Source organism: Mustelus asterias, unplaced genomic scaffold (genome assembly GCF_964213995.1).
Source record: "Mustelus asterias unplaced genomic scaffold, sMusAst1.hap1.1 HAP1_SCAFFOLD_1434, whole genome shotgun sequence".
NCBI classification, from domain to species: Eukaryota; Metazoa; Chordata; class Chondrichthyes; order Carcharhiniformes; family Triakidae; genus Mustelus; species Mustelus asterias.
In genome coordinates, this window is record NW_027591379.1 from 25,192 (window position 1) to 51,153 (window position 25,962).

A 25,962-nucleotide genomic window follows, 5' to 3' on the forward strand; every position below is an offset into this window, starting at 1 on the left:
TCTTCTTTCCTAAACAAACATGTTATTTTACCATAGTAAAATACTGCAGATGCTGGAAATCTGAAATGTAAAGAAAACAGAAAATACTGTGAAGATTCTCGGGTCAGGCGACATCTGTGGAGAGAGAAAAACGGAGTTTTGGGTCAGCCACCATTGAAATGTTACCTCAATTTCTCTCCGATGCTGCCTGATCTGCTGAGTATCTCCAGCATTTTTGTTTTCATGTCCTTTTAAGATGAAAGTTGAATCTGGGGGAGGACTAGTAGTTCAATGTATGCCATCTTTTCTGGAATAAATTATGTGCAAGTATTCACTAATGTTGAAGTGTTAAACTTCTCATCACTGTGTGGGATTTCCAGACTGTTCCAGTGATGTCATTAGCAGGACACTGCTCTGTGTCCTGGAGCAACCCCACTGACTTTAATCAAAGCCATGACTTTGAAATTGCCTGACGTTTGATGTAGAGATGTCTATTGCAAGCACAAGAGCTCTCAGCTGAAATAGTCTAGCTCCTGTCGCTACCTGTAAATCAGTGTTTGGATACAGAGTAAAGCTCCCTCAGTACTGTCCCATTAAATGCTCCCGAGTACAGCTTGAGTCAGCTACAGTGTAAATGTCCACACTGTCCCATTTTACACAACTAGGACAAGTATTGCCCAGTTAAGTACAATGGGCATAAAATTGGTCAGATGGCCTCGACCTCTCTGCAGTTTCACACTGGAAAAGCAAGTCCGACACCACTATCTCCCTTGTCAACTTCGCCATGCCTCACCCACCCTCCTCATCCTGAGACCACCAAAACTTACCCATTCTTGGACTCTTGGGACTTAAACTCTGGCGACTGCTTATAGTCCCAATCCTATCCACTAAAGCTTCTGGCGCTGCATGGATTAGGAGAGTTGCTGGCCAATATGATTGGCTGACACCTCTTTGAAGCAGGATATCCTTCCAAGTGAAGGCTAGAAATTCCACCTCAAGCCAACGCTTGTTGGAGTGTTAAATGGAAACGTGGAAACTAGAAGCAGGAGTAGGCCATTCGGCCCTTTGAGCCTGCTCCGCCATTCATTTTGATCATGGCTGATCATTGGCTTCAATATCCTGATTTTCCCCCTTTCCTTCCATATCCCTTGTTCCCTTTCGTCCCAAGAGCTCTATCTACTTTCTTCTTGAACTCTCACAATGTTTTGGCCTCGACTACATTCGGTGGTAGTGAATTCCACACATTCACCATCCTCAGGGTGAAGAAATTTCTCCTTGCCTCCGTTCTAAAAGATTTACCCCTTATCCTCAAACTATGACCCCTAGTTCTGGGCTCCCCCACCATTGGCAACATTCTTTCTGAATCTACCCTGTCTAACCCTGTTAGAATTTTATACGTTTGATGAGATCCCCTCTCACTCTTCTTAACTCCAGTGAACATAATCCTAACTGACTTAGTCTCTCCTCATATGACAAACCTGCCATCCCAGGAATCAGCCTGGTAAATCTTTGCTGTACTCCCTCTATAACAAGGACATCCTTCCTCAGATAAGGACACCAAAACTGCACACAATACTCCAGGTGTGGCTTCACCAACGCCCTATACAATTGCAGCAAAACATCCCTATCCACAAATCCTCTCGCCATGAAGGCCTAGAAACCATTTGCCTTCTTTACTGCCTGTTGTACCTGCGCGCTTACTTTCAGCGACTGATGCACAAGGACTCCAAGATCGCGTTAAGTATCCACCTGTCTCAATTTACACCCATTCAAGTAATAATCTGTCTTCCTATTATTGTTACCAAAGTGGATAACCTCACATTTATCCACATTATACTGCATCTGCCATGCAGATGCCCACACACTCAGCATGCCCAAATCACACTGAAGCATCTCTGCATCCTCCTCACAGCTCACTCTCCCACCCAACTTTGTATCCTCTGCAAATTTGGAGATAATACATTCAGTTCCTTCATCCAACTTTATTAATATATAATGTGAACAGTTGGGGTCCTAGCACAGATCCCTGTGGAACCTCACTAGTCACTGACTGCCAATCAGAAAAAAGACCCATTTATGCCAACTCTTTGCTTCCTATCTGCTAAGCAGCTTTCTATCCATCTCAAGACATCACCTGCAATCCCGTGGGCTTTAACTTTACATAGTAGTCTGTTATGCGAGACTTTGTCGAAACCTTCTGAAAGTCGAAATAAACCACATCCACTGGTTCTCCTCGGTCAACCCTACTAGTTACATCCTCAAAAATCCCAACAGATTCGTCAAGCATGATTTCCCCTTTGTAAATCCATGCTGACTTTGTCTGATTATACCACTGCTTTCCAAATGTTGAGTTATGAAATCCTTGATAATAAACCCTAGCAACTTCCCCAGTGTCAACGTTAGCCAGCCAGGCAGTATTGGCAGATGTGTTGTCCATCAACCCTTCGGATGTTGGGAAGGGAAATCTGGGATATACGTGTCAGCATGTATGCAGTTTCAAGGTGTGGTGTTCATGGGTCATTGTGTGTACAACCTCTGGGTTGCTGGGGGATGCGGTAAGGTACTTGTGTGAGTTTAACAATCATTAATTGTAAATGGACTTAACCCTTTACCCACTGAAGTAAAATTTGTTTTCTGCTTCTAGGCCATTCTATGTCGGATGAATGAGGCGAGCAAGAAATTGACGGCCCTGCCATTGGTGAAGGAACATAATCCTACCCAGTACGATGAGAGAATGAGAATTCAGAAAGCAGGTGGCACAGTTAGGTGAGGAGCAAATTCTAATGATTTGGAAGAAAGGCGGGCAAGTTTCAGATCAAACACATCAGATTTTCTAGTCAATTTCTGCTTCGGAAAGAAAGTAAAGTGGGCAATGAAATCTTTCTCACCAACTCCATGTTGCTAGTTCGGTACACTGGCAGTACTCCCAAGGTCCTGTGTTGTGTGGTGTACAGGTCCTGTGTCAAAATCCAGCACCCTCGAGAACGAGACAATTACAGACTTTGGGTTTGTGTGGATTTTGGATATGGGACCTGAAAGTGGCTGGGAATGTTGCAGAGAGAATCTATGACTCGATGAGCAGTCATAGCTTTCTGTTCAGAGGTTTGGGAAGTTCAGGGGCAGCAGATCTTAAGGCTCTGCAACAGACCCTGGTCCTGTGTGTGGGCAGCACTCACTGATTCATACTCTGGGACCAACTCAAGTGTGACCTCTTTGTTCTCATATTTGCATTGTTCCTGATCTCCTGAGAGAGAAACTATTTTGTCATTAATTTAATTTGCCATAATCCACCAGGGTAGACTAGGTATTTATGAAATTGAAGAATTTAACAATATTAGAAATGTCCGATATTTAGCTTGAGTTTGGATGTTGAACCCGAATCCTGAATGTGTCAAAAACCACTGCACAAGAATGAGCCGTGAGCCTGGTTTGAAGATAAGAGGCAACTAATAATGTTAATCAGGAATCAGCTCCATTTAGCATCACTCTCCAGAAGGGTAAACAACAGTTATAAATGAGCATTTGATCCATTGTGAGAGAGAATTTTGAGGTTCAGAGTACAAATCGATTAATGGTGAAATCTTTTGCACAACATTTTGAACAGCAACAATTCTTAGAAATTAAAACTGTAACAGTTTGGAACACAGAAGAAGACCATTCAGCCCATGGTATCGCAAGCAGCTTTTGCCAAAGCAGAACATGATTTATCCCACTGCTCTGCTATCTTCTGATGAACCTGTATCTTCCTCGTCTTCAAATGCAATCTTTCAGTGACTTAGCTATTCCCTTTGGGAAAGTATTTCATACTCTTAACTGTTCTCTATGAAAACCAAACTTCTAGAACTTTCCTCTCTTTGGCCATTTTAAATGATTGACTCCCTGTCAATGGCCTCCAAGCTAGTTAGTGTAATCTTGATTCACCTGATAATTTTAAAAACCTGTTTTGCAACTTACTTGGTTACCACTTGGTACAAACTTTATTGAACCTATATTCTCACATCTTCCATCATTTGAAAAAGTAACAAAAAATTATTTTATCTCCAGCACAAATAGACTTCCCACTCTGTCCTTCCAAACCCTCCTCCAGACCTTCAGTGTTGTTCAATCTTTCAATACTTCTACTATCATACAAGTATGACTCACTCTTGGGTAAGCCTGCAGCTTCCACCTGTACCTCTGTAGCCATCCTCTGAAGTCCCCTCTAGCCACTCATTACAGATAGTAGATCTATCATGTTCTCACCAAACCTGCTGCCCAGAGCATATGATGGGGGCTAAATTCCAGCCTCCTTCCATCCCACAGCTCCCGAGGACTCCGCCAGTGGATCAGCAATCACTACCCCTCTCCGCATCTTCCTGCATAATGTATATTTGCTTGTGAAGTGCCTGCTGTTCATTAACTTGTGGTGGATCATTACGTTGGCATCATTGCGTTGATGGGCACCTGGCTGAAAGATTATACCTTTTGGAAGTTTTCCAATCTGGCTACACCTTTCTTCACTTGCTGCACCCATGCCACCCCATAGTGGTGTAATACTTATCACCAAACCACACCTTGGTCTGTACCCTACTCCTTGGGCATTTTCTCGCCTTGCTCCAGCTCTTTTGCCACTTATTTAAGTGCTTGCATAAAATCCTTATCCCCACCCCCCTCACCCCTATTCAATGCAGGTACCAAACTAAGTTTCGACTTAAGATATCACAGTGTTTTCCTCCCTCAGCCTCTGCACCGAGTGCCTCTGTGATTTCAGCCTCCATCACACTTCTTCATGTGCTCTTTGCTATGAGGTTACTGTCCTCTGCCCTGCCCTGAAATTCTTGTTCAAATTATTAACTCCATGTTAACACCCACCCCCTCGACCTTCCTCTCCCATATGACCTCGCGCGTCACATTGCTCTAATCACTTCAAGGCCATCTCTGATGATGTCCTTGTGCCCTATTTCACCCACATCTCCCTTCTCCAAATTGTTAAGTCTTTGCGCTCTATTCAACACAATCTACCAATCTGCTCAATCGTATCTTCTCTACTTTAAGGCCAATCACTATTATAAAAGGGGTAATTTTTCACCTCGTAAAGGGAGTGAAGTGATTGTCAACAGGTCACGTCCACTTTCAAGGTTAGTAGGCAGTCACAATTGCAGTAATTTCATTATTATGGTTTGGATGCTGTTTGTAGCACAGCTGGACTCTGGTGTTTCATTATTTGATTATTTTGGCCCTGTGTAAAGTGTTTAACAGAAGCTTGTGCATCACACTGGCTTCGCTTGTGGCACAGAGCACTTCCTCCAAGTACTACCCCTGGAATCACCACTTCCTGTCACCAGTCTAGCACAGAGGCTCTTCAGCCTTTCCCCTGTCATGAGGTATGAACTACACTGAAATCCTCTCAGTGCTGAAGGATCCAGGTCTCTCCCTTGATTCGTTGTTTATTCTAAAATTTACTTTTCACTTAACCTTGCCACAAAACAGGCAGGCTTCCAGTTCTGGCAAACTCATAGCTAGTAAATCTCCCCATCAATATACAATGGTGCTTTTTTTTTTACAAGGTCTCGCTGGAGAAGTAAATTCTTGATGAGATAATTTTTAGTGACGAGTTGAGGGGTATCAATGCTGGGGGAATGGAACACTTTCTATAGTGCAGTGTTCAGTGAGATGGTATGTTATTACCTTGATGAAACAAACAGTCTGCCCTTTCAATGAAATCAACTTTTCCACACAAGACTCAAATACGATTGTGTGGCGCATAAGACTAATTTTATAACAGTTGGCAACATAGAATTTTACAGCACAGAAACAGGCCATTTGGCCCAACTTTCCACCTTGGTGTCAATGCTGCACGTGAACCTCTCCTCACTTCCCTTCATTCCATCCTATCAATATATCCTATTCCTTGCTTCATGTGCTGGTATAGCTACACTTTAAATGCTTCGATGCTATTCACCTCAACAACTTCATGTGGTATTGAGTGCCATCACTCTGAGTAAAGGAGTTTCTTCTAGATTCCTTTCTGGAATAGTTGGCACTAGTTTCTGACACATTGTCCTACATACACATCTCCTTCCACAGAACCTTGTTTTGCTGTGTATATCCAACTTTCCCTCTTCTTTCCCCCAGTAGGAGGAGCCAAAACTCTTACCATCCCACAGCCCATTCCCTTGATCATTAGAAAGTTCTGATTCTTTGTAGTTTACTAATTTGATACTTAAACTCAGAGTTTTAAAGATGGATCACTGCTGCCTGAGGCTTGGATTCTTAGGTGGGGATGCTGGAATCTCTAGGACATTAAATGATTTGAAATTTATCGTCAAAAGATTCAAGTTATTAGTTTCAGCATCCAGTTAAGATGCCTTTTCTTGTTTCTCTTGGTTCTAATAGTGTAACCTGCGCAGGAGAGGCACACTTGAACATGTTCCTGGGGATCTCAATTGCCTCTGGTTAGGCACTTGCATCTTCTCTTGGTGCTCCAAATATAACCTGACCAATACATTATAAAGTCAATGAGTAATCTTCTGGCTCTCTGCAGCCTGACTAACAGAGCTACAGTATCCTTTTTCTGTCCATACAGAGGCTTTGTAGAATCTAGACATTGGAACATGAAATTTAGAAGTAGGTCCTTTGATAAGATCATGGTTGATCTGATAGTGGTCTCAACTCTAATTTCCTATCTTCCAATATGATCCTTGATTCTCTTGATGATCAAAAATCTGTCATGAGTATACTCAGACCCAGCCTCCATTGCTCCCTGAGGAAGATAATCCCACAACTAATGACATCCTTGAGAGAAAATTCCTTGTCCTCCCTATTTTAAAAGGGAAACTCTTATTTTTAAACTGTGTCCCCAAGTTTTAGCACTCTCCCACCCCTCTGACGAGAGGAAACACCCTCCTGGTATCCACGCCATCAAGTCCCCTCTGGATCTTGTATGTTTCAATAGGATCACCCCTCATTCTTCTAAACTCCAATGAGTATAGGTTCAGATAAGTCCTTTATCCAGGAATCAGTCGAGTGAGCCTTCTCTGCAATGCTTCTAACACAATTACACCCGTTCTCAAATATGGAGACCAAAACTGTACACAGTACTCCAGATGTAGTCTCAGCAAGGCTCTATATGGCTGCAGTTAAACTTCCCTACTTTTAACAGTTCACTCCTCTTGCAATAAATGCTAATATTCAATTTACCGCCTTATTCACTTGTACCTGAATGCTAGCTTTTTGTGATTCATGTACCCAAAGATCTCTATGGACCACTGAGTTCTGCAATCTTCATCCATTTAAGTAGTATACTGCTTTTGTGTTCTTCCTGCCAAAGTAGTAGACAAGTTCACATTTTCCCATATTATTTTCCATCTGCCAAATTTTTGCCCACTCCCTTAACCTATTTAAATCCTTTGTAGACTCTTTACTTTCTCTTGACAGCTTACTTTCCTACCTATCTTGGTGTCATTGACAAATGTAGCAATCATACATTTGGTTCCTTCCATCAAACTCATAGATATAGATTGTAAATAGTTCCATGTGATACTCTGCTTGTTACCATTGTCAAACCAAAAATGACCCATGTATCCCTATTCTCTGCTTCCTGGTCGCTGACCAATTCTTTTCCCATACCAATATGTTACCCCCTACACCATGAGCTCTTACTTTGTGTAGCAACCTTTGATGCATGATCTTAATAAATGCCTTTTGAAAATTCAAGAACGCTCACATCTACTGGTTCCCCTTTATTCACCATGCTTGTTATTTTCATAAAGAACTCTAAATTATTTAAAAGCAATTTTCCTTTCATAAAACCACATTGATTCTGCCTGATCCCATTATGATTTTTGAAGTATTCTACTATAACTTAATAATCGTTCTAGCAATTTTCATATAACAGTTTGCTAAGTGGCCTATCGTTTCCTGTTTTTTGGTTTCCCTCCTTACTTGAATAAAAGTGTTCAATTTGCTATTTTCCAATCCGCTGGGACCCTTCCATAAGCTAAGGAATGTTGGAGGATTATAACCCATACCTCTACAATCTTAGTAGAAGTAGCCACTTCTACTAAGATCATAAAAGAGGAGAGACTTGGATTATAATCTTCCAAAGTTCTTTAGATTCTGAATGTCAATGATGAGTAGTAAGATTTCTTGAATTTTCCACCTGCTCTGCACTTGTCTTACATCTATGTAGGTATGAGTGTCAAGCCAGAAGGTTTTGAGGGAAATTTTCTAGTCTTGAGTGAAAATGGGAGGTAACATCACAATTATTTGGTCTTCTCACAGCTAAATATATCTCTGGTGATCTTCTCCTGGCTCAGCACATGTAACATGCCTTGAGATGAGTTGACCTCTGCTTGACTTTAACCACTTTCTGCGGAAGGTAGAGTCATCAGCAAAGGGAACAGTTTTATCATCAACCAAGATTAGAGGTTAGTTCCCTACTTGGAACACTTGCAGAGAGAAAGCTACTAATGAAATTATGCCCCACACCCCCTGATTTTCTGCCATCACTTTAAAGCCCATGATGGTTTGGAATTCATTATCTGAATACAAGTTATTAGTTTCAGCATCCATTTAAGATGCTTTTTCTTGTTTCTCTTCAATCTAATTGTCTAACCTGTGGAGGAGAAGCACACTCAAAGGTATTTGTGTTTCTGGGATAGCTGTGGAGTCCTTAACTCCACATAGGCGTCACTTTTCATCAGGAATACTCAATGGCAGAGTTGGCCCCTGAAGAGTGGCGGGTCTGTATACCTGGTGGAAAGGCCAATGTAAGTGTTAGTCAAAGAAACATTGCAAGTCATGTAACTGATAACAAAGCTGCCTGACATCATAGTTGTTCTGTAACCTGCTTATTTTATGTGTTTACTGAGCAGAGGCCAGTATGTTGATTTTGTTTTTTTCCCTGCCCAGAGATGGTCGAGTGATGGGTGTACTAGAGGTGTCGCGCTCGATTGGAGATGGGCAGTACAAGCACTGTGGTGTGACATCAATACCAGACATTAGGCGCTGTCAATTAACGTTGAATGACAGGTATGGTGGAATGGTTAGTTCGTGCAATAAACTGAGTGCAGCTGGTATTACTCAGGGTTGAGTTAAACATGTGTATTTCAATTCTGGGGTTTGGATGCAAATCCTGCCCAGTAAAATGTAGTGAAGACTTTTATTCCAGATGTTGGGGTTTTTAAACTCCAGGTAACTTCCTTGTAGTTCAGAGTCTACACCTTTTATGTTCCTGACAAACTGGAATATGGTTTACCTGCAATATCTACATAATTTGAGTGAGTTTGTGCAGGACCAAAGATGTGTGGGTTAGGTGGATTGATTATGCTAAATTGTCCCTTAGTGTCAGGGGGATTAGCTAGGGTAAATGCATGGGATTATGCGGATTGGGCCTGGGTGGGATTATGGTCGGTACAAACTCGATGGGCTGAATAGCCTCTTTCTGCACTGTATGATTCTATGACCAGTCAGCCAGAGTGAGGGCATCGGGGATTTGGAACTGAGTGGGTAACTATTGGTAAATGTTGGTAAGTGTTTCTCTTTAAAATGCAGTAGTCTATTTAAAGGGCAATAAGCAACTAACCCAGTTAGCTAAGTGACAGTTATCTGTCAATCAATTGAAGCCTGATTGGGGCCTCAATAGGTGTGAACACTTAGGAATTTTAAATTGGTGTGAGTCATCCCAACTCACCTCAGCTGTATATAAGGCAGTGGTTTTAGCAAGCGCACAACCAGTGAGCTTGCGCAAGACCGGTCAGCCAGAGTGAGATTTCAGCCAGAATGGGGGTATCGGGAATTTGAAGCTGAATGGTAATGCGATGCTGAGGGGAAAGAGATGCTCATCTTGAGGAGCAGAGAGGCGGACCTGTGAGGGAGACTCGTGGGCAAGTGAGAGGTAGAAAGAAATCGAACCGTGATGTCACAGGTAAGTGATTGACTGGTAAGTAGTTTTTCTTTTTTTTTCTCTTGGTATTGTAATTATTGTTGTAAGTTAACTTAAGGGTTAAGTCATGGCAGATGATCCCATGCTTCTCTTGTGTGATGTGGGAATTCAGGGACCCTTCTGGTGTCTCTGGCTCCTTCGTGTGCAAGACGTATGTCCAACTGCAGCTCCTGTTAGACTGCTTGATGGCCCTGGAGCTGCAGATGGATTTGCTTTGGGTCATCCACGATGCTGAGGAAGTTGCTGATGGCACATTCAGTGAGTTGGTCATGCCACAGATAAAAATTTCAGAGGGAAATAGGGAATGGGTGATCACCAGACTGAGGAAGAGTAGGTAGGTAGTGCAAGGGTCCCCTGCGGTCATCTCCCTCCAAAACAGATATACCGTTTTGTGTACTGTTGGGGGAGATGGCTCACTAGGGGAAGGTGGCAGCAACCAGGTTCATGGCACTGTGGCTGGCTCTGCTGCGCAGAAGGGCAGGAAAAAAGAATGGCAGAGCTACAGTGATAAGGGACGCAATTGTAAAGGGAATAGACAGGTGTTTCGGCAAACACAAGCGAGACTGCAGGATAGTATGTTGCCTCTCTGGTGCAAGGGTCAAGGATGTCTCGGAGCGACTGCTGGACATTCTGGAGGGGGAGTGTGAACAGCCAGCTGTCGTTGTGCAAAAAGGCACCAACAATAATGGTAAAAAATGGGATGAGGTCCTACAAGCTGAATTTAGGGAGTTAGGAGTTAAACTAAAAAGTCAGGACCTCAAAGGTAGTAATCTCAGGATTGCTACCAGTGTCACGTGCTAGTCAGAGTAAGAATGTCAGGATAGCTAAGATGAATATGTGGCTTGAGAGATGGTGCAAGAGGGAGAGATTCAAATTCCTGGGACATTGGAACTGGTTCTGAGGGAGGTGGGACCAGTACTAATCAAATGGTCTGCATCTGGGCAGGACTGGAACCAATGTCCTAGGGGGGAGTCTTTTTTAGTGCTGTTGGGGAGGGTTTAAACTAATATTGCAGGGAGATGGGAACCAATGCAGAAAGTCAGAGGGCATTAAAGTGGGAACAGAAACAAAAGGCAGTAAGGGGAAAAGTGAAAGGTGGGGAAAAGTGAAAGGTAGAGAAACCTAAATCAAAAAGGGCCACAATACAGAGTACAGACTGTGGAGAACTCAGTGAATGGGTCCAGTAAGACTTAAGAGAAATAAAACACAAGGAGAGTGTACAAAACATGACAGGACAGATGGTCTGAGAAAGCAGTGCAAAGAGCAAGGGAAGTCTGGATTAAACTGCATTTATTTCAATGCAAGAGGCCTGATGGGCAAGGCAGATGAACTCAGGGCATGGATGGGTACATGGGACTGGGATATTATAGCTATTACTGAAACATGGCTAAGGGAGGGGCAGGACAAGCAGTTCAATGCTTGTACAGATGCTATAGGAAAGATGGAACAGGAAGTAAGTGAGGAGGAGGAGTTGCGTTTTTGATTAGGAAGGACATCACGGCAGTACTGAGAGGGGATATACCCAAGAGTTCGCCCACTGACCCTATATGGGTGGAACTGAAAAATAAGAAGGGAGAGATAGGACTTTGATAGAATTGTACTACAGGCCCTATAGTCAGCAGGAAATTTAGAAGCAAATATGTAAGGAGACTACAGATAGTTGAAAGAAAAATAATGTGGTAATAGTTGGGGACTTTAACTTTCCCAACATTGACTGGGACAGCCATAACATTAGGGGCTTGGATGGAGAGAAATTTGAATGTATTTAGGAGGAATTTTTCATTCAGTATGTGGATGGCCTGACTAGAGAGGGGGGCAAAACCTGATCACCTCTTGGTAAATAAGGAATAGCAGGTGACAGAAGTGTTGGTGAGGAATCACTTTGGGACCAGTCACCAATTTTAGATAGCTATGGAGAATGATAGGTCTGGCCCAAAAGTTAAAATTCTAAGTTGGGGTAAAGCCAATTTTGATATTATATAGAAACTTTCAAAAGTTGATTGGGGGAGTCTGTTGGTAGGCAAAGGGATGGCTGGTAAGTGGGAGACTTTCAAAAGTGTGTTAACCAGGATTCAGGGTAAGCACATTCCTTTTAGAGTGAAGGGCAAGGCTGGTACAAGTAGGGAACTCTGGATGATTTGGGATATTGAGGCCCTGGTCAAAAAGAAGGAGGCATATGACATGCATAGGCAGCTGGGATCAAGTGGATCCCTTGAAGAGTATAGAGGTTGTTGGAGTAGAGTTAAAGAAATCAGGAGGGCAAAAAGAGGACATGAGATTGCTTTGGCAGATAAGGCAAAGGAGAATCCAAAGAGCTTCTATAAAGACATAAAGGGCAAAAGAGTAACTAGGGAGAGAGTAGGGCCTCTTCAGGATCAACAAGGTCATCCATGTGCGGATCCACAAGAAATGGGTGAGATCCTAAATGAATATTTCTCATCGTAATTTACTGTTGAAAAAGGCATGGGTGATAGGGAACTTGGGGAAATAAATAGTGATGTTTTGAGGGATTGCACATTACAAAGGAGGAGGTGCTGGAAATCTTAAAGCGCATCAAGGTCGCTAAATCCACGGGACCTAATGAAATGTATCCCAGGACCTTGTGGGAGGTAAGGGAGGAAATTGTGGGTCCCCTAGCAGAGATATTTGAATCATCAACAGCCACAGGTGAGGTGCCTGAAGATTGGAGGGTAGCAAATGTTGAGCCTTTGTTTAAGAAGGGCTGTAGGGAAAAGCCTGGGAACTACAGGCCGGTGAGCCTAACGTCTGTAGTGGGTAAGTTGTTAGAAGGTATTCTGAGAGACAGGATCTACAGGCATTTAGAGAGGCAAGGACTGATTAGGGACAGTCAACATGGCTTTGTGAGTGGAAGATCATGTCTCACGAATTTGATTGAGATTTTTGAAGGGGTAACCAAGAATGTAGATTGAGGGCAGTGCACTCAACGTCTATATGGACTTTACCAAGGCCTTTGACAAGGTACTGCATGATAGGTTGTTGCGTAAGGTTAAATCTCATGGGGTCCAGGGTGAGGAAGCCAATTAGATACAAAATTGGCTTGACGACAGAAGACAGAGAGTGGTTATAGAAGGTTATTTTTCAAACTGGAGGCCTGTGACCAGCAGTGTGCCTCAGGGATTGGTGGTGGGACTAGTGTTATTTGTTATTTATATTGATGATTTGGATGAGAATTTAGGAGGCATGGTTAGAAAGTTTGCACATGACACCAAGATTGGTGGGGTAGTGGACAGTGAAGAAGGTTATCTAGTATTGCAACGGGATCTTAATCAATTGGGCCAGTGGACCGATGAATGCCAGATGGAGTTTAATTTAGATAAATGCGAGGTGATGCATTTTGGTAGATCGAAATAGGGACAGGAGTTACTCGGTTAATGGTAGGGCATTGGGGAGAGTTACAGAACAAAGAGATCTAGGAGTACATGTTCATTGTTCCTTGAAAGTGAAGTCACAGGTGGACAGAGTTCTGAAGAAGAGTCGTATTTGACACAAACCTTTAACACTGATCCATCTGAACAGTTTCAGCCCCAGAATATTAACAAAACGACTGCCCTACTTCCAGTGGTATGATCAGAGTGCAGGGTCAGTGCAGTAGGATTTGGAGGAGATGCAGGTTCCTGAGCCAATGTACCACCAGTCCCAGCGTATGAAAGGCCATCACCTGAACCAGGCTGAGACCAGTGTCCTGGTGAATTGTACAATTTGGGCTGTAGAGAAGCATTTAAACTAAATGGTGGTAGAGGGGGAGATTTGGAAAGTTACTGAGAAAAGATAAGGCAGGGCGGTAATATAGATAATGATGACCAAAGGATGCATACTTAAGAGTGCACCAGCAAACAAGGTCAGAGTAGGGAAAAGTGGTTAAAAAGATGAAAATAAAGGCTCTTATGCAACATTTGGAACGATGGATAAATTAACAGCACAAATAGAAATTAATGAGTGTGATTTAGCCATTCGGGACGAAGGGTGGGGTTTTCCGGCCGCACCTGCCACTAAGATCATCCAGTCTTGCTGAAAGTCAATGGATTTGGGCTGGGCTGCCGAAATTTGCGCAGTAGACCCTGCCACAATGGGGCCGGAAAATCTGGCCGTAGTTGCAAAGTGACCTCAACTGGGACCTGAATATTCGACGGTAGTTGACATTTTGGAAGAGTAGCCAGTAGTAACTGTTAATCAAAATGAGATCAGTCCAGTAGTGAGCAATGATCTTAGTTCCAAGGGTCATGGTATATTCCATTTTGAAAGAAAGACTGAGAAGGATGCACCATTTGTGGCTAACTAAGGAAGTTAAGAATGGTATCAAATTGGGGAGTGGGGGGTGCGCAAGGAGAAGATTTACACGCTGCAAAGATTAATGGTAGCGCAGAGGAGCAAGACATGTTTAAAAACCAGCAAAGGATAACAAAAAAAGGAGAAATTGGATTATGAAAAAATTAACATGAAATATGAAAACAGACAGTGAAAGATTGTACAAGTATATCCAAAAGTAGCTGAAGTGAATGAGACTGTGGAATTGATAATGGGGAACAGGAAAGATTGTACACACCTATTTTGTATCTACCTTCAGAGTAGAGTAGAAGATGGAAAGAGCATCCCAGGAATAGTAGCAAAAGCAGTGAGCAAAGGGAAAGACTTATTTAAAACAATCATGATCATTCGAGAAAAAAGTACTAGGAAAACTAATGTGCCTAAAGCTGATGGGTCCCTGTACCTGATGGCCTGCATCCTAGAGTCTTAAAAGAAGTGGCTGCAGATATAGTGGATGCATTGGTTATAATCTTCTAAGGTTCCCTAAATTCTGGAACGGTCCCAATGGATTGGAAAACTACTGATGGTAACACTGCTATTCAAGAAAAGAGGGAGACAGAAAACAATAAACCAAAGACCAGTTAGTCTAACAGCTGTCATCGGGAAAATGCTAGAAACCATTATGTTGGTAGAATTTGGAAATTTAGAAAATCAGAATACAATCAGGTCAAGTCAACATGGATTTGTGAAAGGTTAGTTATGATTGACAAACTTATTTGAATTTTTTGAGGATATAACAAGCAGGGTGGATAAAGGCGAACCTGTAGATTTATTTGGTGCCATGTAAAAGATTACTACACGAGCTTGAGATGTTGGGAATTATAGTGTGGATAGAGGATTTGCTAATGAACAGGAAACAGGGTCATTTTGAAGTTGGCAAACAAATGGAATGTCACATGGCGAACCCGCAGAATGCTGTGGTGCAAAAAGATCTGCGTGTCCATCTATATGAATCACAATCAGCAAGCAGCTGCAGCAAGTAATTAAGAAGGCAAATGCGAAATTGGCCTTTATCGTAAGGAGAATGGAGTATAAAAGCAGGGACATCTTGCTACAACTGGCATTGTTGAGATTGATTGTCTAGAGTACCGTGTACAGCTTTTGTCTCCTTACTTAAGGAGGGATATAATGCATTGGAAGCAGTTCAGAGAAAGTTCACTAGGGTGACCCCCTGGGATGAAGGAATTGGCTTATGAGGAAAGGTTGAGTAGGTTGGCCTAATGTTCATTGGAATTTAGAAGAATGAGAGGAAGATACAGAATCCTGAGAGGGCTTGACAGAGTAGAAGCTGAGATGTTGATCCCTTTCATGGGGGAATCAAGAACTCGGGGACACAATTTAAAAATAAGGGAACTCCCACTTAACATGGAGATGAGGAGAATTTATTTCCTGAAAGTTTTAAATGTTTGACATTCTTGTACACGGAGACCTGTGGAGGCAGCGTCATTGAAAAAATTCAAGGCTGAGTTAGGCAGATTTTGATTGACAATGGTGCTGGGGGTTACAGCAGACAGGCAGGAAAGTGAAGTTGGAGCCACAAGTCAGATCAGCCAGGATCTTATTGAAAGGTGGAACAGGTTTGATGGGTTGAATGGCTTACTACTCCCATTCCTTGTGACCCATTTCAGTACCCAGTCCTTAATCGTAAATAGACACTTGCCATTCAGCCTCTTCTAATTTAAGATCTTTTTTACACTGGAAATTTATTTTGGCATTTCTTTGGTCTCTTATTCCATGCTGCCCAATGGCATCAGTTTGAATTCATGTGATAAACGTGCATGTATTTCCAGAGATGTGACCGATATGAACATCTTGGGTGAATATGGAGTTTAGATTATCAGCAACAGCCTCGTATAAATGTGATTGTGAAAACTGGTTAACAAATTGAATCATTTCCTACTGTATCAAATCTGCAGGACATCTGATAAGGGTTTAGTTTTTCAACCCCAAGCATGCCAGTACTTCACTGTTTCAAGATAATTTCCGTTAATCTGATTTGTATTTGTACACAGGAATTAATTGTGTTGTATGTGGTGATAAAAAATCATATTTTTTGTCATTAAATTCCATATTCAGAGCAGTCAACTCCTTCTGATTTGTATTGCATCCCCAAAGCCCAAGGTTGTTGGATTGGAATTCTATATACTGCATGAGAACCAAAAAAGCAAAAGTAACTTGCAAAAGGATTAAATAGAAATACACTTCCTTTAAAACATGTATCCCTTGTATTCGAGTTGTCACACGCTCAAGAGGTCCCAGTTTCAATTCTTGCTGGGTCGTCAGTTAGTTGGCATGAATATAAATAGAAATTTTACAATTGGCTTCCATTTCTTTTTTTTTCTTTTGGGCTAAGTTAGTCCTGAAACAATGTTTCCAGTCCTGAATACAATCGACCTACTCCTGCTGGAGAATGCAGAGTTTTTTTTTAAAAAGCTTCTCATCAAGGTGTGAGTGACTGTCATTTCGTGCCCATCCCTAAGCTGATGTTTTTATTCTTTGTACTGCTAAGTGGTTTGATAAGCTACGTTCCCAAGAGCATTAAGTCAGTAGCACATTACGTTCACATGATCAGACCAGTTGAGGGTGACATATACACTGAAGGATATTCGTGAACCAATTGGATTTTTGTGACAGCCATTTTCCTTCTAATGTTAGCTTGGAAATGACCTAACTTATTGAGTTCGTTTTCACAACTTGCCATGGGGGGACTTTGAGCACACAACCTCGGTGTAGCACTACAGTACCCTATCAAGCTAGGCACACGTATGAAGAGTGCCGCTTGAGTGAGTTATTCATGAGATGATGCCACCCGTGGCACTCTAACAAGAGTCTGCATTTTCAGAAGGGGAAGAAAAGAAAATCCATCAGCCATTTTAAATATTACTCCTCCTCTAAACCTCTTTGTAAACTGTGGCTAGAGCTTTAGTTGTGAAATCAGCAGATACTTCATCTCTTTATTGGAGGGAGGTGGAAAAGGAGAGTGAGAATAGATGGGAGCCCTATCTTATTCTGTCTGTCTCTACCAGGCATCAGCATGACCCGTATTTCCTCACCTTGTTATGCTCATCAAGTTGTTGTGGGTTTCCTAATGACAGTGTATGATATGTAGTGACAGGCTCAACAAATGGCTATTTCTGTTGTTCATTCAGTTGGGTTTAGCATTAAAGTGTAAATATGGGACTCACTCACCTGCTTGCGAGGCAGCGTCAGATAACCATCTCATACCGGGCTGTGGCAGGAGCCTGTTGATGTTTCAGTGACTGCTGCTTCAGATTGAGCAGATTGCATATCGAGGAAATGACTGTTCAAATTACTCAGTGGAAGGGATGGGATGCATCTTGGGCACAGCAAGGGCTTGGTCTGGGATGTGGTCCATGGCCAGAGTTTGGTTTTTGTTGTGATTTTTCCCAAACATAAGATTCCTAAATGTAGCTGTAAGGGAATTGACGTTGAAAGCATAACTCAATTTTAATATACAAGATGTGTGTTTACCAGCCATATAATATCCTGCTCAATGACTGATTAACCCTTCGTAAAGGTGCCATAATAATGTCATGTTCCACATCATCTTAGAGAGCCTGGGCAGTCGTCGTGCCCTGTGAGGAGGAATGTTTGCACAAAAACTAAATAGTTTGTAAATCGAAGTTCAAATCGAACTTGCGCTATACATCAGTCAAGCCCAATCCTGTGCTTGTCATCCGCTTCCCCTTATAACAGGAAGCAGATTTCTCGGCTAGCGTTGAAATGATGATGGAAAAGACAGGATTTAAGATAGAAGTATTTGTTCCCTTTTAGTGATATAGATTTATATTAATATTTTAGAGGTAACTTTTAGTTTTGTGGAGATTAAATTGTAATGTTATGGTGATTGAAATTCTAGACTTTAGGAGGTGACCTTTAGTATTGGCAGTTCAAAGAATGAACTGTTTATTTAAGGAGGTCAGCATGAAAGAGCGAGATTTATAAATCGGCAGGGGAGCTTATTTAGCTTGAAGACCATGGACAAAGGGTTTAAGCTACATTGTCCTGTCTTTGTTAGAAAGGTAAATAATTCATGCAGATCCCGACCAAAAAGTTTCGTTTTAAAGCTAAAACACAAATTACTTTAAATATCTATTGGATATACTGTGTGGAGTTTGCACATTCTGTCCGTGTCTGCGTGGATTTCCTCCAGGTGCACTGGTTTCCTCCCACAGTTCAAAGTTGTGCAGGTTAGGTGGATTGGCCATGCTAAATTGCCATTTAGTGTCAGTGGGATTAGCACGGTAAATACATGGAGTTACGGGGATATGGTCTCGGTGGGATTGTTGTCGGTGCTGGCTTGAAGGGCCAAATGGCTTCCTTCTACATTGTAGGGGATTCTATAGTTCTATATCTCAATCAACCTCTTACTATCGAAATGATTGATTCAGGGTGCTGCCTTGGTTGGAATTCTGGGAAGTTGCGATTTTTCCAGAAGGTATTTAGGAAATGGAACTGAAAGTGACTTAGTTACAAATATATGAATTAGATGCAGGCCATTCAGCCCCTCAAGCCTGCTCCTATTGTAATCTCAACCCCACATTTCACCTACCTCCGATGACCTTTGACTCCCTTGTTAGTCAAGAATCTCTACCTCTGGCTTCAAAATATTCACTGACTCTTACCTATGTCACTCTTTGGGGAAGAGAGTTCCAAAACTCATGACCTCCTGAGAGAAACATTTCTCCTCATCTCCATCTTAAATGGGAGACCCCTTATTTTTACAGCATTCCGTTGTTTTAGTCTCCCACATGGGCAAACCTCCTTTCAGCATCCACCCGGGATCTTTTATGTTTCTACAAGATCCCCCCTCAATCTTCTAAACTCCAATAGACACAGGGCCAATCTTACGAACCTTTCCTCATAAGGTCCCTTACAATTCCAGGGATAAGTCGAGTAAACCTCTGAACTGCTTGTGACACATTTATACCTTTCTTAAGTAAAAACATTAAAACTATACGCTATACTCTCAATGTGAAAACAGAGGGTGGTGGTTGATGGGAAATATTCATCCTGGAGTTCAGTTACTAGTGGTGTACCGCAAGAATCTGTTTTGGGGCCACTGCTGTTTTGTCATTTTTATTAATGACCTGGATGAGGGCGTGGAAGGATGGGTTAGTAAATTTGCGAATGACACTAAAGACGGTGGAGTTGTAGACAGTGCGGAGGGAAGTGGCAGGTTACAGAGGGACATAGATAAGCTGCAGAGCTGGGCTGAGAGGTGGCAAATGGAGTTTAATGCGGAAAAGTGTGAGGTGATTCACTTTGGAAGGAGTAACAGGAATACAGAGTACTGGGCTAATGGTAAGATACTTGGTAGTGTGGATGAACAGAGGGATCTGGGTGTCCATGTGCATAGATCCCTGAAAGTTGGCACCCAGGTTGTTAAGAAGGCGTACGGTGTGTTAGCTTTTATTGGTAGAGGGATTGAGTTTCGGAGCCAGGAGGTCATGCTGCAACTGTACAAAACTCTGGTGCGGCCGCATTTGGAGTATTGCGTACAGTTCTGGTCGCCGTATTATAGGAAAGATGTGGAAGTGTTGGAAAGGGTGCAGAGGAGATTTACCAGGATGTTGCCTGGTATGGTGGGAAAATCGTATGAGGAAAGGCTGAGGGGCTTGAGGTTGTTTTCGTTAGAAGAAGGTGAAGAGGTGACTTAATAGAGGCATACAAGATGATCAGAGGATTAGATAGGGTGGATAGTGAGATCCTTTTTCCTCGGATGGTGATGGCTAGCACGAGGGGACATAGCTTTAAATTGAGGGGTGATAGATATAGGACAGATGTTGGAGGTAGGTTCTTTACTCAGAGTAGTAAGGGTGTAGAATGCCCTGCCTGCAGCAGTAGTGGACTCGTCAACATTAAGAGCATTCAAATGGTTATTGGATAAATATGGATGATATTGGAATAGTGTAGATTAGAGGGGCTTTAGATTGGTTCCACTGGTCGGCGCAACATCGAGAGCCGAAGGGCTTGTACTGCGCTGTAATGTTCTATGGTCTCATTAACACTACAACTGTAGCAAAATATCCCTACTTCGTCCTTACAATAAACAACACATTCCTTTTGCCTTCACTTGTTGTACCTGTATACTAATTTTTCCTGATTCATGTTCTAGGACACCCAGGTCCCTCTGTACTTTATGTTCTGCATTTCCTGTTCCTCCTGCAAAAGTGGACAAGTTTACATTTTCCCACATTATCCTCCATCTGCCAAATCACTTAACCTATCATGTCCTTTGCAGACTCCTCTTCATGACACTCCTTCCTACCTATCTTTTTGTTATCAGCCAATTTAGCAGCCATACATTCGGTCCCTTCATCCAAGTCATTGATATGAATTGTGGCCGCAGCACTGATCCCTGTGTCACTCCACTCATCATATCTTGACAAATCCAAAAATGATCCATTTTCTATTCTGCTTCCTGTTAACTAACCAATCCTCTATCTGTGCTAATAGGTTACCCATTACACCATGAGCTTTTAGTTTGAGTATTGACCAAATGCCTTCTGGAAATCAAGTGCACAATTTACCCTTTATCCACATTGCTTGTTACTGCCTCAAAGAACTCCAGTAAATTAGTCAATCATAATTTCCCCTTCAAAACCATGTTGACTCTGCTCGATTGCCTTGAGGTTTTTTAAGTGCCTCACTATTATCTCCTTTATAATAAATTCTGGCAATTACCCTATGACATGTTAAGCTAACTGGCCTGTAGTTTCTGCTTTCTGTCTCTCCTTTCTTGAATAGTGGAGTCACATTTGCTATCTTCCAATCTGATGGGACGTTTCCAGAATCTAGGGAGTTTTGGAAAATTAAAACCAATTCATCAACTATCTTAGCAGCCACTTCTTTTTAAGACCCTAGGACAGTGGTTCCCAAACTTTTTTCACTGGGCCGCACTTTCGGAATAAAAATTTGCTCGTGCCACACCGAATTTTTTATTGATAAGAAATACATTCGAAAACAAAAAAAAATTCCTAGCAGTGCTTGAATCATAACATAGACTTTAAATATAGACATAGACTTTAAATATAGACATAGACATAACATACTTTATAATATGATCATGGGACATCCAGAAAGTATAAAACAATGCTTGTTTAAACCATGTTTAAATGTTTCTTTGATTGTCCTTGAATCTTCCCGCCACACTTGTCATCCTCTCTCGCCGCACCAGTGTGGCGCGCCGCACCCTTTGGAACCACTGCCCTAGGATGAAGTCCATCAGACCAGGGGACTTGTCAGCTTTTAGTTTAGAATAATTTTCTCAGTACCCTTACCCTGGTGATTTGTAATTGTTTCAAGTTCTTCGCCTCCTTTCACTACCTGATTCACAATTATTTCTGGGATGTTATTTTGATCTTTTACAGTGAAGACTGACACAAAATATATGTTCAATTCATCTGTTTTGCCTTGTATTTCATTTTTAATTTCCCATTCCACTCTCTAGAGAACTAATGTTCACATTATTTTTTCCTTTTCAATACTTGTCGAAATTCTTGCTGTTTTTATATTTCTAATGTGGAGATGCCGATGTTGGACTGGGGTGAACACAGGAAGAAGTCTCACAACACCAGGTTAAAGTCCAACAGGTTTATTTGGTAGCAAATACCATAAGCTTTCGGAGCGCTGCTCCTTCGTCAAATGGAGTGGAAATGTGCTCTCAAACAGTGCACAGCGACACAACATCAAGTTACAGAATGATACTTTCAATTTAACTTATTTAGCCACGGATGGCGTGTCCTTCCCTTAGTCTTTCTTTCTCATCAGAATGTATATTTTCAGAGTATTCTGAAATACCTCCCTAAATGTCTGCCACTGCATCTCTATTACCCCATCTCTTCACCTAATTTCCCCGTTCAATTTAGCCAGCTCTGTATTATGCCCTCATAATTGCCCTTATAAAAACATGAGAACTAGGAGCAGGAGTAGCCCATCTGGCTCCTTGAGCCTGCTCCACAATTCAATAAGATCATGGCTGATCTTTTCATTGACTCAGCTCCACTTACGCACCTGCTCACCATAACCCTTAATTCCTTCACTGTTCAAAAATCTGTCTTTGCCTTAAAAAACATTCAATGAGGTAGCTCAACTGCTTCACTAGGCAGGGAATTCCACAGATTCACAATTCTTTGGGTGAAGAAATTCCTCCTCAACTCAGTCTTAAATCTGCTCCCTTTTTCATTTTGAGGCCATGCCCTCTAGTTCTAGTTTCACCTGCCAGTGGAAACAACCTCCCTGCTTCTATCTTATCTATACCCTTTATAATTTTATGTTTCTTTAAGATTAAATTCAAATGAGCATAGTCCCAGTCTACTCAGTCTCTCCTCATAAGACAACCCTCTAACTCCGGAATAAACCTAGTGAATCTCCTCTGCACCTGATCCAGTGCCAGTACATCCTTTCTCAAGTAAGGAGACCAAAACTGTACACAGTATTCCAGGTGTGGCCTCACCAGCACCTTATCCAGCTGAAATATAACCTCCCTTTTTTAAACTCAATCCCTCTAGCAATGAAGGACAAAATTCCATTGCCTTCTTAATGACCTGCAAACCAACTTTTTGTGATTCATGCACAAGGACACCCAGGTCCCTCTGCACACCAGCATGCTGCAATTTTTTTGGATGACCTCACATTTACCAATATTGTACTCCATCTGCCCACTTATTTAAAATATCTATATCCCTCTGCAGACTTTGTCTTCTGCATATTTTGCTCTACCACTCATCTTAGTGTCATCTGTGAACTTTAACACACTACACTTGGTCTCCAACTCCAAATCATCTATGTAAATTGTAAACAGTTATGGTCCCAACACTGATCCCTGAGGCACACCATTAGTCACTGTTCGCCAATGAGAAAAAGACATATTTATCCACACTCTTTGCTTTCTGTTAGCTAACCAATCCTCTATCCATTATAATACATTACTCTTAACGCCGTGCACCTTTATCTTATGCAGAAGCCTTTTGTGCAATACCTTGTCGGATGCCTTCTGGAAATCCAGATACCATCCACCGGTTCCCCGTTGTCCACTGTGCATGCAATGTCCTCAAAGAATTCCACTGAATTAGTTAAACATGACCTGCCTTTCATGAACCCATGCTACATCTGCCCATTGGGACAATTTCTATCCAGATGTCTCACTAATTCTTTCTTGATGATAAATTCAAGCATTTTCCCCACTATAGAAGTTAAGCTAACCAGCCTGTTTGTCCCGCCTTTTGTTTACCTCTTTTTTTTAAACAGTGGCGTCACATTTGCTGTTTTCCAATCTGCCAGAACCGCCCCAGAGTCCAGCGAGTTTTGGTAAATTACCACGAGCGCAATTACTATTTCCCCTGTCATCTCTCTTCGTATCCTGGGATGCATTCCATCAGGGCAAGGAGACTTGATTTGATTTATTATTGTCACATGTATTAGCATAAAGTGAAAAGTATTGTTTCTTGTGTGCTATACAGACAGAACATACCCATTCATAGAGAAGGAAACAAAAGAGTGCAGAATGTAGTGTTACAGTCATAGCTAGGGTGTAGAGGAAGATCAACTTAATGCAAGGTAAGTCCATTCAAGTCTGATGGCAGCAGGGAAGAAACTGTTCTTGAGTCAGTTGGTACATGACCTCAGACTTTGGATCTTTAATATCTTGCCTACCTTTAGCCACATTAGCTTGTCCAACACTGCTTCTTTAGCGATAATGATCATTTCTAGGTCCTCACCTGCCATAGCCTCCTTGTCATCAATTTTTGGCATGTTATTTGTGTCTTCTACTGTGAAGACCGACACAAAATACCTGTTCAATGCCTCGGCCATTTCCCATTATTAAATCCCCCTTCTCATCCTCTAAAGGACCAATGTTTACTGTGGCCACTCATTTTCATTTTATATATTTGTAGGAACTTTTGCTATTTGTTTTTATATTCTGAGCTAGTTTACTCTCATCTATCTTACTTTTTATAGCTTTTTTCGTGGCTTTCTGTTGACCTTTAAAGATTTCCCAATCCTCTAGTTTCCCATTAATTTTTGCCACTTTGTATGCATTTTCTTTCAATTTGATGCACTCCTTTATTTCCTACAGTTTTTCCTTTTCACCAGTATATACTTCTGCTGAGCACTATGAAAAATCACGTTGAAAGTCCTCTACTGTTCCTCAATTGTCTCACCATAAAGTCTTTGCTCCCAGTCTATCTTAGCCAACTCCTCCGTCATCCCATTGTAGTCTCCTTTGTTTAAGCACAAGACACTGGTATTGGATCTTACTTTCTCACTCTTCATCTGAAGATTTTAAATTCAGCCATATTGTGATCGCTCCTTCCGAGAGGATCCCCAACTATGAGATCATTAATTAGTCCTGCCTCGTTACACAAAACCAGATCTACGATAGCTTGCTCTTTTGTACGTTCCATTACATAGTGTTTGAGAAACTAATCGTGGATACATTCTATGAACTCAAGGCTGCATTGGGCAGTGCCAATGGGGCGGAGCCTGTTGTGGGCAGGGCCTATGGGTGATCGGTGGAGGTGGCGGGGTCCTGCTGCCACTCTGCATTGGGATCGGTCGGGGCTGGAGGGAGGCCAGCAATTGGGGGAGTTGCTGGTCTGCTGGGGAGGGGGGAGGGCCTGCCTCCTTGTGGGGGAGATTGCCACTGCTGGGGGTGCTCGGGCTGGACATCGGGACGCTCTGGGGCGGGGGAGGGGAGGTCAGGGCTAGTCCAGAAATTGTTGTGGGTTGGAGGGGCAGCACTGTGGGGGTCCTGGGCTGGCCAGCGATTGAGCTGGCCAGCAAATGGGTGGACTGACAGATCGGGACTACTGCACATGCGCAGAGTCCTGGAACTGTCAGACTCTGGCGCGAATAGGCCCCACCCCCTGGGTTTTTAATGATATTCACGATTGTGCCCTCTGCAGTGCAAAGAGTGGGGACATTCGGGTCTGAAGTTGCACTGAAAAAACAGTTGTGATCTAGAACAGTTTTCCCCCAATTCAGCACTTTTGGGAGAATCGCCTCTCATGTCTCTGTAATGGCCACTAAATCATACTCACTTGCGATGATTTGTGCTGTCAACTCATTCACCTTGTTTTGAATGCTACAAGCATTTAGTTAAAGTGCCCTTATGCTAGTTTTATACGTTTTTGAATCCTAACATCTCCTGAGTTCTTCCTTTTTAACTTTTTTCATAATTAAGTTTAAAACATTAGTCTTAGATTCACTCCTCTCTCCCTCAAAATAAATTTGAAATTCAGTCATATAATGATTGTTGCTACCTAGAGGCACCTTCACTGTGGGGTAATTAATGAATCCTGTCTCATTGCACATCAGTTTGCGGTGTCTATTTTTGTCGATATGTGCGATCTTCTTGGAGATCCTCTCCACTTGGAGCCGGCAGTTTGCGGTGTCTATCTTGTGGGTTCATGGCACACTATTTGTAAACCCCACAGAGTTTCACTGGCTGTCTTGTCTGGAGACAATACACATCTTTTTAGCCTGTCTTGATGCTCTCTTCACTCACATTGTTTTGTTTCTAAAAGACTTGATTAGTTGTAAGTATTCGCATTCCAACCATTATTCATGTAAATTGAGGTTGTGTCTTTATATGCTCTGTTTGTGAACAGAATTCCCACTCACCTGAAGAAGGGGCTTGCAGCTCCGAAAGCTTGTGTGGCTTTTGCTACCAAATAAACCTGTTGGACTTTAACCTGGTGTTGTTA

At 42.2% G+C, this 25,962-nt stretch overlaps 1 protein-coding gene across 4 annotated transcripts in view; it reads left to right on the plus strand.

The window, feature by feature from the left end:
• The window catches only part of ilkap (integrin-linked kinase-associated serine/threonine phosphatase), a 50,119-nt gene that overhangs the window by 19,060 nt on the left and 5,097 nt on the right, over positions 1 to 25,962 (plus strand). For all 4 annotated transcript variants that reach the window (XM_078206325.1, XM_078206326.1, XM_078206323.1 and 1 more), the window contains 2 exons: positions 2,624 to 2,745; positions 8,872 to 8,991. In XM_078206325.1, the coding sequence (XP_078062451.1) occupies positions 2,624 to 2,745; positions 8,872 to 8,991 (242 nt within the window). The remainder of the gene's footprint in view (positions 1 to 2,623; positions 2,746 to 8,871; positions 8,992 to 25,962) is intronic.